The 12,111-nt window shown below is 42.6% G+C and overlaps 1 protein-coding gene across 1 annotated transcript; it reads left to right on the top strand.

Moving 5' to 3' along the window:
* Positions 1-8,747: 8,747 nt before the first annotated feature.
* On the top strand, positions 8,748-10,026 carry LOC139338194 (RNA-binding protein FUS-like). Its single transcript, XM_070973167.1, has 5 exons — positions 8,748-8,796; positions 8,887-8,949; positions 9,022-9,080; positions 9,196-9,889; positions 9,966-10,026. The coding sequence occupies exons 2-4, from the start codon at positions 8,945-8,947 to the stop codon at positions 9,876-9,878; spliced, it is 747 nt and encodes a 248-aa protein (XP_070829268.1). The 5' UTR covers positions 8,748-8,796; positions 8,887-8,944; the 3' UTR covers positions 9,879-9,889; positions 9,966-10,026.
* Positions 10,027-12,111: the final 2,085 nt, after the last annotated feature.

Raw genomic sequence — 12,111 nt, 5'->3', positions numbered from 1 at the left:
ACATTTATCAAACAGGAGCAAACATATTTTAGTCATCTTTGGGAGAAAAATGACCTGTTTGAGTAGAAAAAACACTACAAAACTGTTTTCGTATTGAACACACCTCAGGTTTCATTGCTATCAGCTGTTCCTACTTAGCCATCAATTAGCACAGCCTGGAGAATCCTTTAAAATGAGCTTGTGAGGCTCACAAGGGCATCACAGACAGGCAGGTGCAGGAGACACGTGCTGTTCCAGTAGCAGGTATGAACTGGATTTTTGCTTTCTTTCCTTTTTAATTTATTCTTTGTGTTGCTTAATTGTTAATAAGACCACTGTGCTTTGCCTCTGCAGTTTCTTGGGAAGAAATCATAGCGGTCACATCTTGAGTTTATCCACTTCCTAAATCAAAATGATGTAAGTAGATGACTTGACTTTGTTTGCTGTTGGTTTAAATACAACTTAATCTAAAACCAAATGTGTCTCCAGGATGTTGTGGATTGTATGTCTACTGATTGGAAGCATCACCTGTGGCCCAGTGAGAAAAGGTAAGCTGTCTAGGTCTCATCAAACAAGTTAAATTGCCAGTTGAAGTTTTGTACTCTAAACTACTAAATCGCTTCAAATGAATGCTGGCTAGTACCAAACTCATTTTCTCTTCAGGGTATGGATCGCACAGTGGCTCAACCTTCATGCAGCAGCCATTTTCTTCTGGGTCTTGGTACAGTGGAACAGGGGGGAGTTCTGATCTGGGCAGCAGCTCCTCTCTGCCAAGTCTATCCTACCCAAGCTTTAACCCAGCTGCTGGACTTCCTGCCCCTCGAGATACTGTTTCCAGTGCTGGCCCCGTCAGTTACAGCAGTGCTCCAGTTGTTTACAGCAGTAACGCCAACATTGCTGGGGGTGAAGCATTTGACAGTGGCTATACTGGGTTCAGCCCTGCGGTGGGTGCATATGGGGCCGCTTATGAGGCTTCTACTTGGTACGATGGCAGTGCTCCAGGTGGAAGCTATGGCGGCAGCTATGGTAGCTCAGCTAGTGCTTATGCAGGGGATGGCTCTTATGGGTTTGTTCCGGCCCCACAAGATGAGAGCTTGAGTTCTGGATCTGCTGCTGGCTATGGAGCTGGTGATGGAAACCCTGAACCAGTTTTGAGTGACATGTCTGATCTGGAGCCAGTGTACTCCTTCAGCTCTCGTTCAAGCTACCAGCGAGGAAGATCAGTATTTGCTCAAACCAGCTACACCCCAGGAGAGCCTGTCCAAGTCATGCCGGTATCCAACCGCATCAGCGGAGCTTCAAGGCAAAGAAGTCCTGCTAAACCTCTGACCAAGGGTGGCTTCTGAAGACCTTTCTGGTAAGGTGTGACTCACTCAGTAGCTACAATGTTCTGTATCTGCTAATAGTTGACTTTCTGTCTTTACCTTGCAGGTCTCACTGCTCCTGATGTCTCACCACTGCTACATGATTTAATGCTAATAAATGGCTTTCAAATCAAGTCTTGTTTAAAGTCCTTGCTTTACAATGTTTGTGTGAGATCAGAACAATTGTTCTGTGTGAAATTGTGCATGCAGCTTATCTCAGACATCCCAATGCTAGATTGGCATGTCTCCAAAATATAAATAGCCACAGTACTGGTGGCATGAAGTTACACCAATTGGCCATGGTAGACATTACAAGTCAGAAATGGCACACAACCATAGCATCACTAGGCCTGTTTCGCTATGCTGCATTTAACCCCATATGTTCCTGCAGGACTAATTTGGTCACATAATAAACTTTTGACCCATTTATCAGCAGAATCCATCTTGAAAGGTATTCCCACAAATGTGTTCTGTCTGGAAACAATGTTAGCCTTAAACTTTGACTTGGATGGTACAGTAAAGCAATATTTGGTATGGACTGAAACAACTACACCTACTTTAGAGAAACACTGATTGGGACTGATCATCCCAGTTGTATTTACCAATGTATTCAGGCCAGAGCCAACAGCCATTGGTTTTGGTTGCACCCTAAAATCCAATATTTGGACTAATTTCATTCTTTGCAGATCAGATGTGTCAGATTGTAAGGATGCCTTCCTTAGGCAACCTGTTATTGGGTTTGTTTTTCTGGCAAGTTTGTCATGCAGTGACTTGGTTTCCAAAGGTGCAGCATAAATTGTATCTGGTTTGGTTTAGCTATAGCCAAGGTTAATTTCCAAAGGCTGACTCAACAGAATGCACTAGATCTCCCTACCCTTGTCACAGGTGAGGTCATATACAGTAGCAATGGCTGTTACAGCCCTTAATCATAAGTTTTAGAGATTGAATAGTTTTTATGTCAAAACAATTCAGGCCAAAAAACAGCAAGTAAATAAGCATGGGACACAGAAGTCCTTTACCCAGCAGGGTACCATGGTTCCACACAAAGAATGCATGATGCCTCAACTGCAGTGTGACAAGTGAGGTTTTGTGTTTGAGATCGCTGCCACTGTGACTTAGAAAAGTGGTGTGGATGGATTTGATTTAGTTCTGGTTTACCACTTTTACCCGAACTCACTTAAATAGCACATATATAGCGTATATATATCCCATGTAAAAGACAAAACAAGTGAGGAATAGATTAAACTTTGTCTTTATCTGCCCTAACACAAATTGCAAATGTTAGCATATCTGGCTAACAAGCTTACAACCTACAGTAGTAACCAATCATTATATCCAAAGGCAATGGGCATGTTGTTGGCTTTGTGCATTATTTTGTAGGATATCAGGTTACATGAAAGATACCTGTTCAGGACTGAAACAGCCACTGTTTGTGAATGTGTCAATCTGTGAGCCAAGAAGCATCTCTATCAGACTTTCGAGCAATGACAGCAGCTCAGTCCTGATCTTTGTTTCGAGCACATATACACTCCAGCAACTACAGTCAACTTGTGTTAGATACCATTACAACTTTTCTTCCTCATACCCAATAATCCTTCTCTCTTGTAAAAGTGAAGCACACTGTTTGAAAATAAATTAAAGCATAGCCTAAATCTAACCACTGTATTGCATGTCAAAGTATATATATATATTTTTTTTTCCTACGGTGAGCATCCAGACAATTCAAGGGATGTTAGAAAGAATAACTTTTTTTTATTATTACTAATACCATGCTGTGGGGTGAACTAGCTCTACACTGAAACACACAATCAATGCTGCTCCCTTAAATACATTTCGTGGATCAACAGCTGGTGAGGATGCTGATATTATGCCTGGGACATGTAGCATTAGGCTCAGTCTTTTAGCATTACGCAGCCATCACATACACAGCCATCAAATGCATATTAAGATCCTTTTAAAGGGTTCTCTTTTTAAATTTGTGTCACATGGAAATGACAGGTTTCTCAGCTGATTCATGGGGTTTAAGACTTAGCATTAACTTACATTTGCCAGCTACACTTATAATTTTTAATCATTTCTATGGTATATCTGCCACCATTATCTTTGTAAACTCCACACGTGCAGTGCCACAGTGGAAAAGTTGACAGGCATGGCAGCAGTTGCAAAGGAGGGCGGGGCTTAGTGAAGGGTCAACTGATGTACAGAGCGCCTTTAAAAATGAGTCTTCCAATGTTTCTGAGCAGCAGGTGCAGAGCAAACAGCCATTTTCTAAACCAGTCTGATGAAATCTTCAAACAAATATTTAGCCAGACTGGTGTAATGAATTTAGCTGATGTGCTCATCCACACAGACTGATGTTGCTCTCCAGATGCAGTAAAAACAGAAAGTCTGACTTTATACAGGCCTAAGGAAAATCCATTTGAGCAGTCCTCTCTAGGAGCCATTCTCCCAATGCTTTGACTTTCTTCCCCAGTCTATGGCACTCAGACCCCATTTACACTCAGGGAAAACACATATGTTTTCATGTGGTTTGGCCTCTCATTTACACACAGTTTTTTTTCATGGAAAACGATCATTTTTAAAAACTCCGGCCAAAGTGGAGATTTCTGAAAACGCCAGTTTTGTGTTTGTGTGTAAACAGGGTTAAACAACGTTTCAGGTTCCAAAAACATCACAACATCCATCCATTTTCTATGCCGCTTATCCCTTTCGGGGTCGCGGGGGGGTTGGAGCCTACGTCGGCTGTCAATGGGCAGGAGGCGGGGAACACCCTGGACCGGTCGCCAGCCCATCGCAGGGCAACATATATACACGAACAACCATTCATGCTCACCTAGGGGCAATTTAGAGTCACCAATTAACCTAATGAGCATGTTTTTGGTCTGTGGGAGGAAGCCGGGGTACCCGGAGAGAACCCACGCATGCACAGGAAGAACATGCAAACTTCACACAGAAAGGCCTGACCCGGGAATCGAACCGGCGACCTTGTTGCTGTGAGGCACGCGCACTACCTGCTGCACCACCATGCAGCCACATCACAACATGTGACTGAAAATACTTAATGTCAGAGCGACCTATGTTTACACTGGCGGCCATAGGTTTGGCACAATTATGATGGCGGGTTTATCAGGGTTCATGTCAACGACAACATTTTTGAAAACGATGTTGTGTGCACAATGTTATTTTTGAAAACGGAGGGGCTAAAATATCCGTTTTCCAAAATACCTTGCTACGTGTGAAAGTAGCCTCAGCCCCAATCCCACTGGTCCTACTGAAGACAACTTGCACAAATGTTAATGAACATATAGTTTCAATTAAAAAAAATGTAGTTTTTAGCAAATATTTCTCAAACAGGAGGAAATTGTGCATTTATTGGGGATTACTTTTAACTGGAGATTTGGTGCTTTAGTGAGTATTTCTGGCTACAGGATGGCGTGTCTGGTATTGAGGTGAAATAAACTAGTGTGTGTTCATGAAGGGGGATATCACCCAGTGCAACAGTGTGGCTCATTAATGTGTTCTTAATTGGACAACAATGGCATTGAAGAACAAGATATATCAGAGTTTGGATACACAGACAGTCCCCGTTAGTTTGGGTCTTATCATGGGATTTGTTGACAATGAGAAAAATATATTGTATTGGCAGACTTATCATCCATAATAAACACAAAACACCAATTACATAGATAACAGAGATGGAAGCAGGAGAGCAGAGATCCAGACTGAGTAAATTGACACCTTTTTCCACATTTTGTCTCTTTCTGCCATGAACATCGAAGCATCAATGCATAAAAGTTCTCAGCCCTCAAGATGCCCACTTTAGCCCATTGTTTGCTCTCAAACAGGGTCAATTAACCACAGTGCAGGTGTGTTTTAACACCAGCTGTTACCAGAGAGCAATCAGCTCCCACAGCATTAAGAATCCTTTAAAAGGAGCTCTTGTAGGTTAAAGCCACTACAGCAGGACTCCTGGAGGGAAGAGCTGCAGGTGTGTTAGTTGGTATGCAATGACTTTTGTTTGGGCTGTAATGTTTTATCTGTTGTTGGTGTAACCTCATGCTAACAAGACCTTTGAACTTTCATCCTTTGAATGTACAGTGTATTGGGGAGAAGTTACCAATCCTTAACTGTGTCTGCAAATTATCCAACTGCCTGTGCCACAATGAGGTAGGTAAATTGCAGTACATTCTTTAAAAGTTCATGAACAACTTATGATTTGGAGTCATTTTATTTAGGGTGTTATGGATTTCATGTCTGCTGATTGGAAGCATCACCTGTAGTCCTGTGGGGAAAGGTAAGACAGCACTGACTCATAAAATGATCTATATTCTACTTTGAACTATGTAGCTGCCTCAAACATAATCTTGTTTCTTCAGACTATGGATCGCACAGTGGCTCAACCTTCATGCAGCAGCCATTTTCTTCTGGGTCTTGGTACAGTGGAACAGGGGGGAGTTCTGATCTGGGCAGCAGCTCCTCTCTGCCAAGTCTATCCTACCCAAGCTTTAACCCAGCTGCTGGACTTCCTGCTCCTCGAGATACTGTTTCCAGTGCTGGCCCCGTCAGTTACAGCAGCGCTCCAGTTGTTTACAGCAGTAACGCCAACATTGCTGGGGGTGAAGCATTTGACAGTGGCTATACTGGGTTCAGCCCTGAGGTGGGTGCATATGGGGCCGCTTATGAGGCTTCTACTTGGTACGATGGCAGTGCTCCAGGTGGAAGCTATGGCGGCAGCTATGGTAGCTCAGCTAGTGCTTATGCAGGGGACGGCTCTTATGGGTTTGTTCTGGCCCCACAAGATGAGAGCTTGAGTTCTGGATCTGCTGCTGGCTATGGAGCTGGTGATGGAAATCCTGAACCAGTTTTGAGTGACATGTCTGATCTGGAGCCAGTGTACTCCTTCAGCTCTCGTTCAAGCTACCAGCGAGGAAGATCAGTATTTGCTCAAACCAGCTACACCCCAGGAGAGCCTGTCCAAGTCATGCCGGTATCCAACCGCATCAGTGGAGCTTCAAGGCAAAGAAGTCCTGCTAAACCTCTGACCAAGGGTGGCTTCTGAAGACCTTTCTGGTAAGGTGTGATTCACTCAGTAGCTACAATGTTCTGTATCTGCTAATAGTTGACTTTCTGTCATTACCTTGCAGGTCTCACTGTTCCTGATGTCTCACTGCTGCTACATGATTTAATGCTAATAAATGGCTTTCAAATCAAGTCTTGTTTAAAGTCCTTGCTTTACAATGTTTGTGTGAGATCAGAACACTTATGTTCTGTGTGAAATGGTGCATGCAGCTTGTCTCAAAGGTCCCGATGCTAGATTGGCATGTCTCCAAAATGTAAATGGCCACAGTACTGGTGGCATGAAGTTAGACCAATTGGCCATGGTAGATGTTACAAGTCAAAAATGGCACACAACCATAGCATCACTAGGCCTGTTTCACTATGCTGCATTTAGCCCCATATGTTCCTGCAGGACTAATTTGGTCACATAGTAAACTTTTGACCCATTTATCAGCAGAATCCATCTTGAAAGGTATTCCCACAAATGTGTTCTGTCAACAATGTTACTCATTTAAACTTAAAATGAGTGACTTGGATATTAAGAACTATTCAGGTGTGGATTTAAATTATGTCACCTACTTCAGAGGAAGTAGTGTTAGTGGGAATGTGATCAGCCAGTTGTAACAAATTTACTTATTCAGGCCAGAGCAAACAGCTATTGGTTTTGATGGAACCCTAAAATCCAATATTCAGATTGCAGACTTATTTAATTCCTTGCAGATGAGACATCTTAGATGCTTTGCTTAGCCAGCCTGTTTTTGGGGCTGTTTTTCCAGCAAGTTTGTCATGCAGTGACTTGGTTTCCAAAGGTGCAGCATAAATTGTATCTGGTCTGGTTTAGCTACAGCCAAGGTTAATTTCTAAAGGCTGACTTAACAGAATACAGTAGATCTCCCTTCCCTTGTCACAGGTGAGGCCACATACTGTACTATAACAGCTGTTATAACCCTTTATTTTAAGTGTTGGTAAAGATGAGTTCAGTTTTTCAGGGTACATGTCAAAACAATTTGGGAAAGTAATAGAAAGTAGTGGATAAGTGTAGGACTTAGGCAACACAAGGTCTTTGTCCAACAGAGACCATGGTTCCACACAAAGAATTCATGATACATCACTTACAGCACAGGTCTCAAACTCATTCCACAAAGGGCCAAGTGGCTGAAGGTTTTCTTTCCAACCAAGCAGCAGCACACCAGACTTGACTCATTTCATTAGCTGATCTCAGTCTTCAGACAGCTGATTGGTCAGACTGTGTGCTCTTGATTGGTTGGAGGAAAAACCTGCAGCCACACGGCCCCTTGTGGAATGAGTTTGAGATGCCTGACTTACAGGATATGACCGGTGAGGATTTCTGTAAGTTTGCTGAGCTCGCTGCCACTGTGACCCTAAAAGTCAGCTAGTTGCATAATGTGTATTTACGTTTCCATTGCCACATCTTCGCTGGAGAAAAATCTTTGAAATAATTGTACTTTTTCTCCCATGACACTACTGTCCCTGAGTGGTCCATAACGACGGCTTTCTAACATTTTGCAAAACATTTTAGATTTTGAAAAGTGTGCTTCAACCTGTTTCACACAAGAGGTTGTGCCACAGACCTGACACGTTTGCAGGGTTGTTGCTCAAACTTCATACACAGAAAGCAGACATTTCACACAAATGTCTAGTTGGATAAAGTGATGACATGTTATATCCAGAAGGTCAACTTCACGGAGACATCATAATGTTCTGCAGCAACCCTTTTCTGGCCATTATTCAACACCATAACTCAGGAACAGAAGGGGAGATTGTGACCATATTTCACTTTGGTCAGATACTAAATCAGTGATGCTCATCTTGAGTGTCCACCTTGTCCACCTTGTGGTCATTATATAAATCAGTGTTTCTCAATTCGGGTCCTCGGGCCCCCCTGCCCTGCATGTTTTAGATGTTTCCTGCTCCAACACTCCTGATTCAAATGAGTGGTTCGTTATCAGGCCACTGCAGAGCTTGATGACGAGCCGATCATTTGAATCAGGTGTGGTGGAGGAGGGAACCATCTAAAACATGCAGGGCAGGGGGGCCCGAGGACCGGAAAATAGAAACACTGATAAAGATCTTGTAAATCATCCACATTTAGCTTCTTTGCAGCAACATTCACATTTGAAGCATAGTCATCCACCACAAGCTCATTGGAGCAAACATATTTTAGTGATCGTTGGGAGAAAAATGACCTGTTTGAGCAGAAAAAAACACTGCAAAACTGTTCACATTGAACACACCCCAGGCTTCCTCGCTATCAGCTGTGCCTACTTAGCCATCAATTAGCACAGCCTGGAGAATCCTTTAAAATGAGCTTGTGAGGCTCACAAGGGCATCACAGACAGGCAGGTGCAGGAGACACGTGTTGTTCCAGTAGCAGGTATGAAATGGATTTTTGCTTTCTTTCCATTTTAATTTATTCTTTGTGTTGCTTAATTGTTAATAAGACCACTGTGCTTTGCCTCTGCAGTTTCTTGGGAAGAAATCATAGCAGTCACATCTTGAGTTTATCCACTTCCTAAATCAAAATGATGTAAGTAGATGACTTGACTTTGTTTGCTGTTGGTTTAAATACAACTTAATCTAAAACCAAATGTGTCTCCAGGATGTTGTGGATTGTATGTCTGCTGATTGGAAGCATCACCTGTGGCCCAGTGAGAAAAGGTAAGCTGTCTAGGTCTCATCAAACAAGTTAAATTGCCAGTTGAAGTTTTGTACTCTAAACTACTAAATCGCTTCAAATGAATGCTGGCTAGTACCGAACTCATTTTCTCTTCAGGGTATGGATCGCACAGTGGCTCAACCTTCATGCAGCAGCCATTTTCTTCTGGGTCTTGGTACAGTGGAACAGGGGGGAGTTCTGATCTGGGCAGCAGCTCCTCTCTGCCAAGTCTATCCTACCCAAGCTTTAACCCAGCTGCTGGACTTCCTGCTCCTCGAGATACTGTTTCCAGTGCTGGCCCCGTCAGTTACAGCAGCACTCCAGTTATTTACAGCAGTAACGCCAACATTGCTGGGGGTGAAGCATTTGACAGTGGCTATACTGGGTTCAGCCCTGCGGTGGGTGAATATGGGGCCGCTTATGAGGCTTCTACTTGGTACGATGGCAGTGCTCCAGGTGGAAGCTATGGCGGCAGCTATGGTAGCTCAGCTAGTGCTTATGCAGGGGACGGCTCTTATGGGTTTGTTCTGGCCCCACAAGATGAGAGCTTGAGTTCTGGATCTGCTGCTGGCTATGGAGCTGGTGATGAAAACCCTGAACCAGTTTTGAGTGACCTGTCTGATCTGGAGCCAGTGTACTCCTTCAGCTCTCGTTCAAGATACCAACATGGAAGATCAGTATTTGCTGAAACCAGCTACACCCCAGGAGAGCCTGTCCAAGTCATGCCGGTATCCAACCGCATCAGCGGAGCTTCAAGGCAAAGAAGTCCTGCTAAACCTCTGCCTAAGGGTGGCTTCTGAAGATCTTTCTGGTAAGGCATACTTCACTAAATATAACCAATATCTTATAGCTGTTGTTCATCAACTGACTGGCTAATATCTTTGCAGGTCTCTTGTTCCAGATGACTCAAGATTGATTAATGCCAATAAACTAGATTTCACAACCGTTTAACCTTGTCTTGGTGGTTTTCATTTTGGAAAGCTGGTAGAACATTGCTTTTTTTTTTTTTTTTTTTTTTTTTAGCTGAAATGAGATGCTTTGCAGAGGTGTTCAAACTTCCCAAACCATGTAAGCCTTGCATACTGTGGAGAAACCAGATTAACAATGATCCTGCTTCTTTTTTTTTTTTTTTTTTTTTGGTTTGTCTCTAACTTGACAAAGTTTTGGTATTGTGCATAAACTTGGCACCATTGTCACTTTAAATATTCTACACATTTTAAATGAGCTGTTTCACAACCATTTTCTGATAGTGGAACTGTTTAGCAATGAGTTGGTTGGCAAACAGTCACTGATGGAGCTATGAAGTACAAAGCCAGGATGTTGTACAGGGTCAAGGTTAGAAATGTCAGTTGTGGCTAAAAGCAACAAAGTTAATTAAACTTCATTTAAGACCTTAAATGTCCTTCTGGAAGTAATTGAATCCTAATTAAACCAAACCTGGTAAAATTTAACTTTAAGGGGTCTAAAATGTAACTGTATTTAGGTCATAGTAGGGCAGGACACTGAGGCTGGAGGTCCAAGTTCAAAGTGGGACTTAATGATAACTTGATGTGATCAGAGCCAGCATGTACTGAGTGTGGAGGAGTCAGTCAGGGGTGAATGACCTGGAATTGTTTCTATAAAATCTGTTGCCTCTTGAGACAGTGATAACTGGACCAGGAAACTTTATGAATGTGTTAGTGGTTTAATGTCAGTGTTCTAGTACAGGAGGTGATTCTGAGATGTGTATCAAGTGTTTGCATCAGAGCATTTTGAATGTGAGGGTAGCAGTTGTGTAGAACTACCTGTCCTTAATTTCATTAATCAATTACAGATTGGTTTGAGTTTTTGTGTTTGTTTTTAAGACCACGTAGAAACAATTGAGTGCTGAAATCTCTTGTTGCTGGTGGTTCCTGACAACTCATTTGCATTCTCAACCATGGTTTCCCTTCAGCTGGGATGGAACATGAATTACCTTAAACCTCAACTTTATGCATGTATTTGCCCCAAATTTTTTACAGCTTTATAGAACATTTTTACATCTAATATTGTTACAGCAATGCTGTGTAGAAAGTCTATGGTCTTAGTTTTATTACTGGACTGACATTTTATTTTTTTACCAGTGTGCACACTGAATTGTTTACACCTCAAAGACTTTTGCTTGATCTGAGACTTCAGAGCCAGTACTTGAGAATTTGTACCACATCTGATTTCCTCATTCTTATTCATACTTGAGTTTGGTGACTCATGTAACCTGCCTGCTCCACCCACCCTTTAACCCAGTGTTTCTCAATTCTGGTCCTCGGGCCCCACTGCCCTGCATGTTTTAGATGTTTCCTGCTCCAACACACCTGATTTAAATGACCGGCTCGTCATCAAGCTCTGCAGTGGCCTGATAACAAGCCACTCATTTGAATCAGGAGTGTTGGAGCAGGAAACATCTAAAACATGCAGGGCAGGGGGGCCCGAGGACTGGCATTGAGAAACACTGCTTTAATCTGTGCATCAGCTAGAGAGATGGTAAACACTGATTGTGAGCAGGACCTCTAAAGTGCCTGTTTTGTTTTTTTTTTTTCCTCATGCTGCACAGAATGTTCACTAAGCTGGGTCTCCTCATATTCTGTCCCACAGCAGCTCCTGTGGGTTTATTGGAAAATCAGGATATAGACTGATATTTATTAGAGGTTAAAAGTGTGGTGGAAATTCTTGTAAGCTGAAGGAGGGAGTTCACCAGGAGACTTCAGATGTGTTATGCAGAGGTATTCATTGCAGGCTTGATGCATCAAGAAGTTGGTGAGCAACACAATGTCCACAAGTGAACCAAGGTAGTCCCACACCAAATTCTGAAGATGTCCATTCTAATGGGGTGTATTAATAACCCCAGTGTCACATGTTTTCTTTTTTACACCTTGAACTGTTTCCCTATTATGGATATTCTGTACCCTCCTTCTACATTTCTGGTACTCTATTGGATAGTCAAAAACCAAACAATAGCTCATTCCATACTTATGTATGCCCTGACATCCAACACTCTGAGGACACTTTTGACTTAAT

Source organism: Chaetodon trifascialis, chromosome 10 (genome assembly GCF_039877785.1).
Source record: "Chaetodon trifascialis isolate fChaTrf1 chromosome 10, fChaTrf1.hap1, whole genome shotgun sequence".
In the NCBI taxonomy this organism is placed as follows: Eukaryota; Metazoa; Chordata; class Actinopteri; order Chaetodontiformes; family Chaetodontidae; genus Chaetodon; species Chaetodon trifascialis.
The sequence above is the reverse complement of the archived record's forward strand: the minus strand, read 5'-3'. Positions and strand labels throughout refer to the sequence as shown.

What these genes read in the sequence shown, in the direction of transcription:
- LOC139338194 (XM_070973167.1), top strand. An exon ending in CTGTGGCCCAGTGAGAAAAG is followed by an intron (nt 9,081 to 9,195) that starts GTAAGCTGTCTA and finishes TTTTCTCTTCAG; the next exon opens with GGTATGGATCGCACAGTGGC.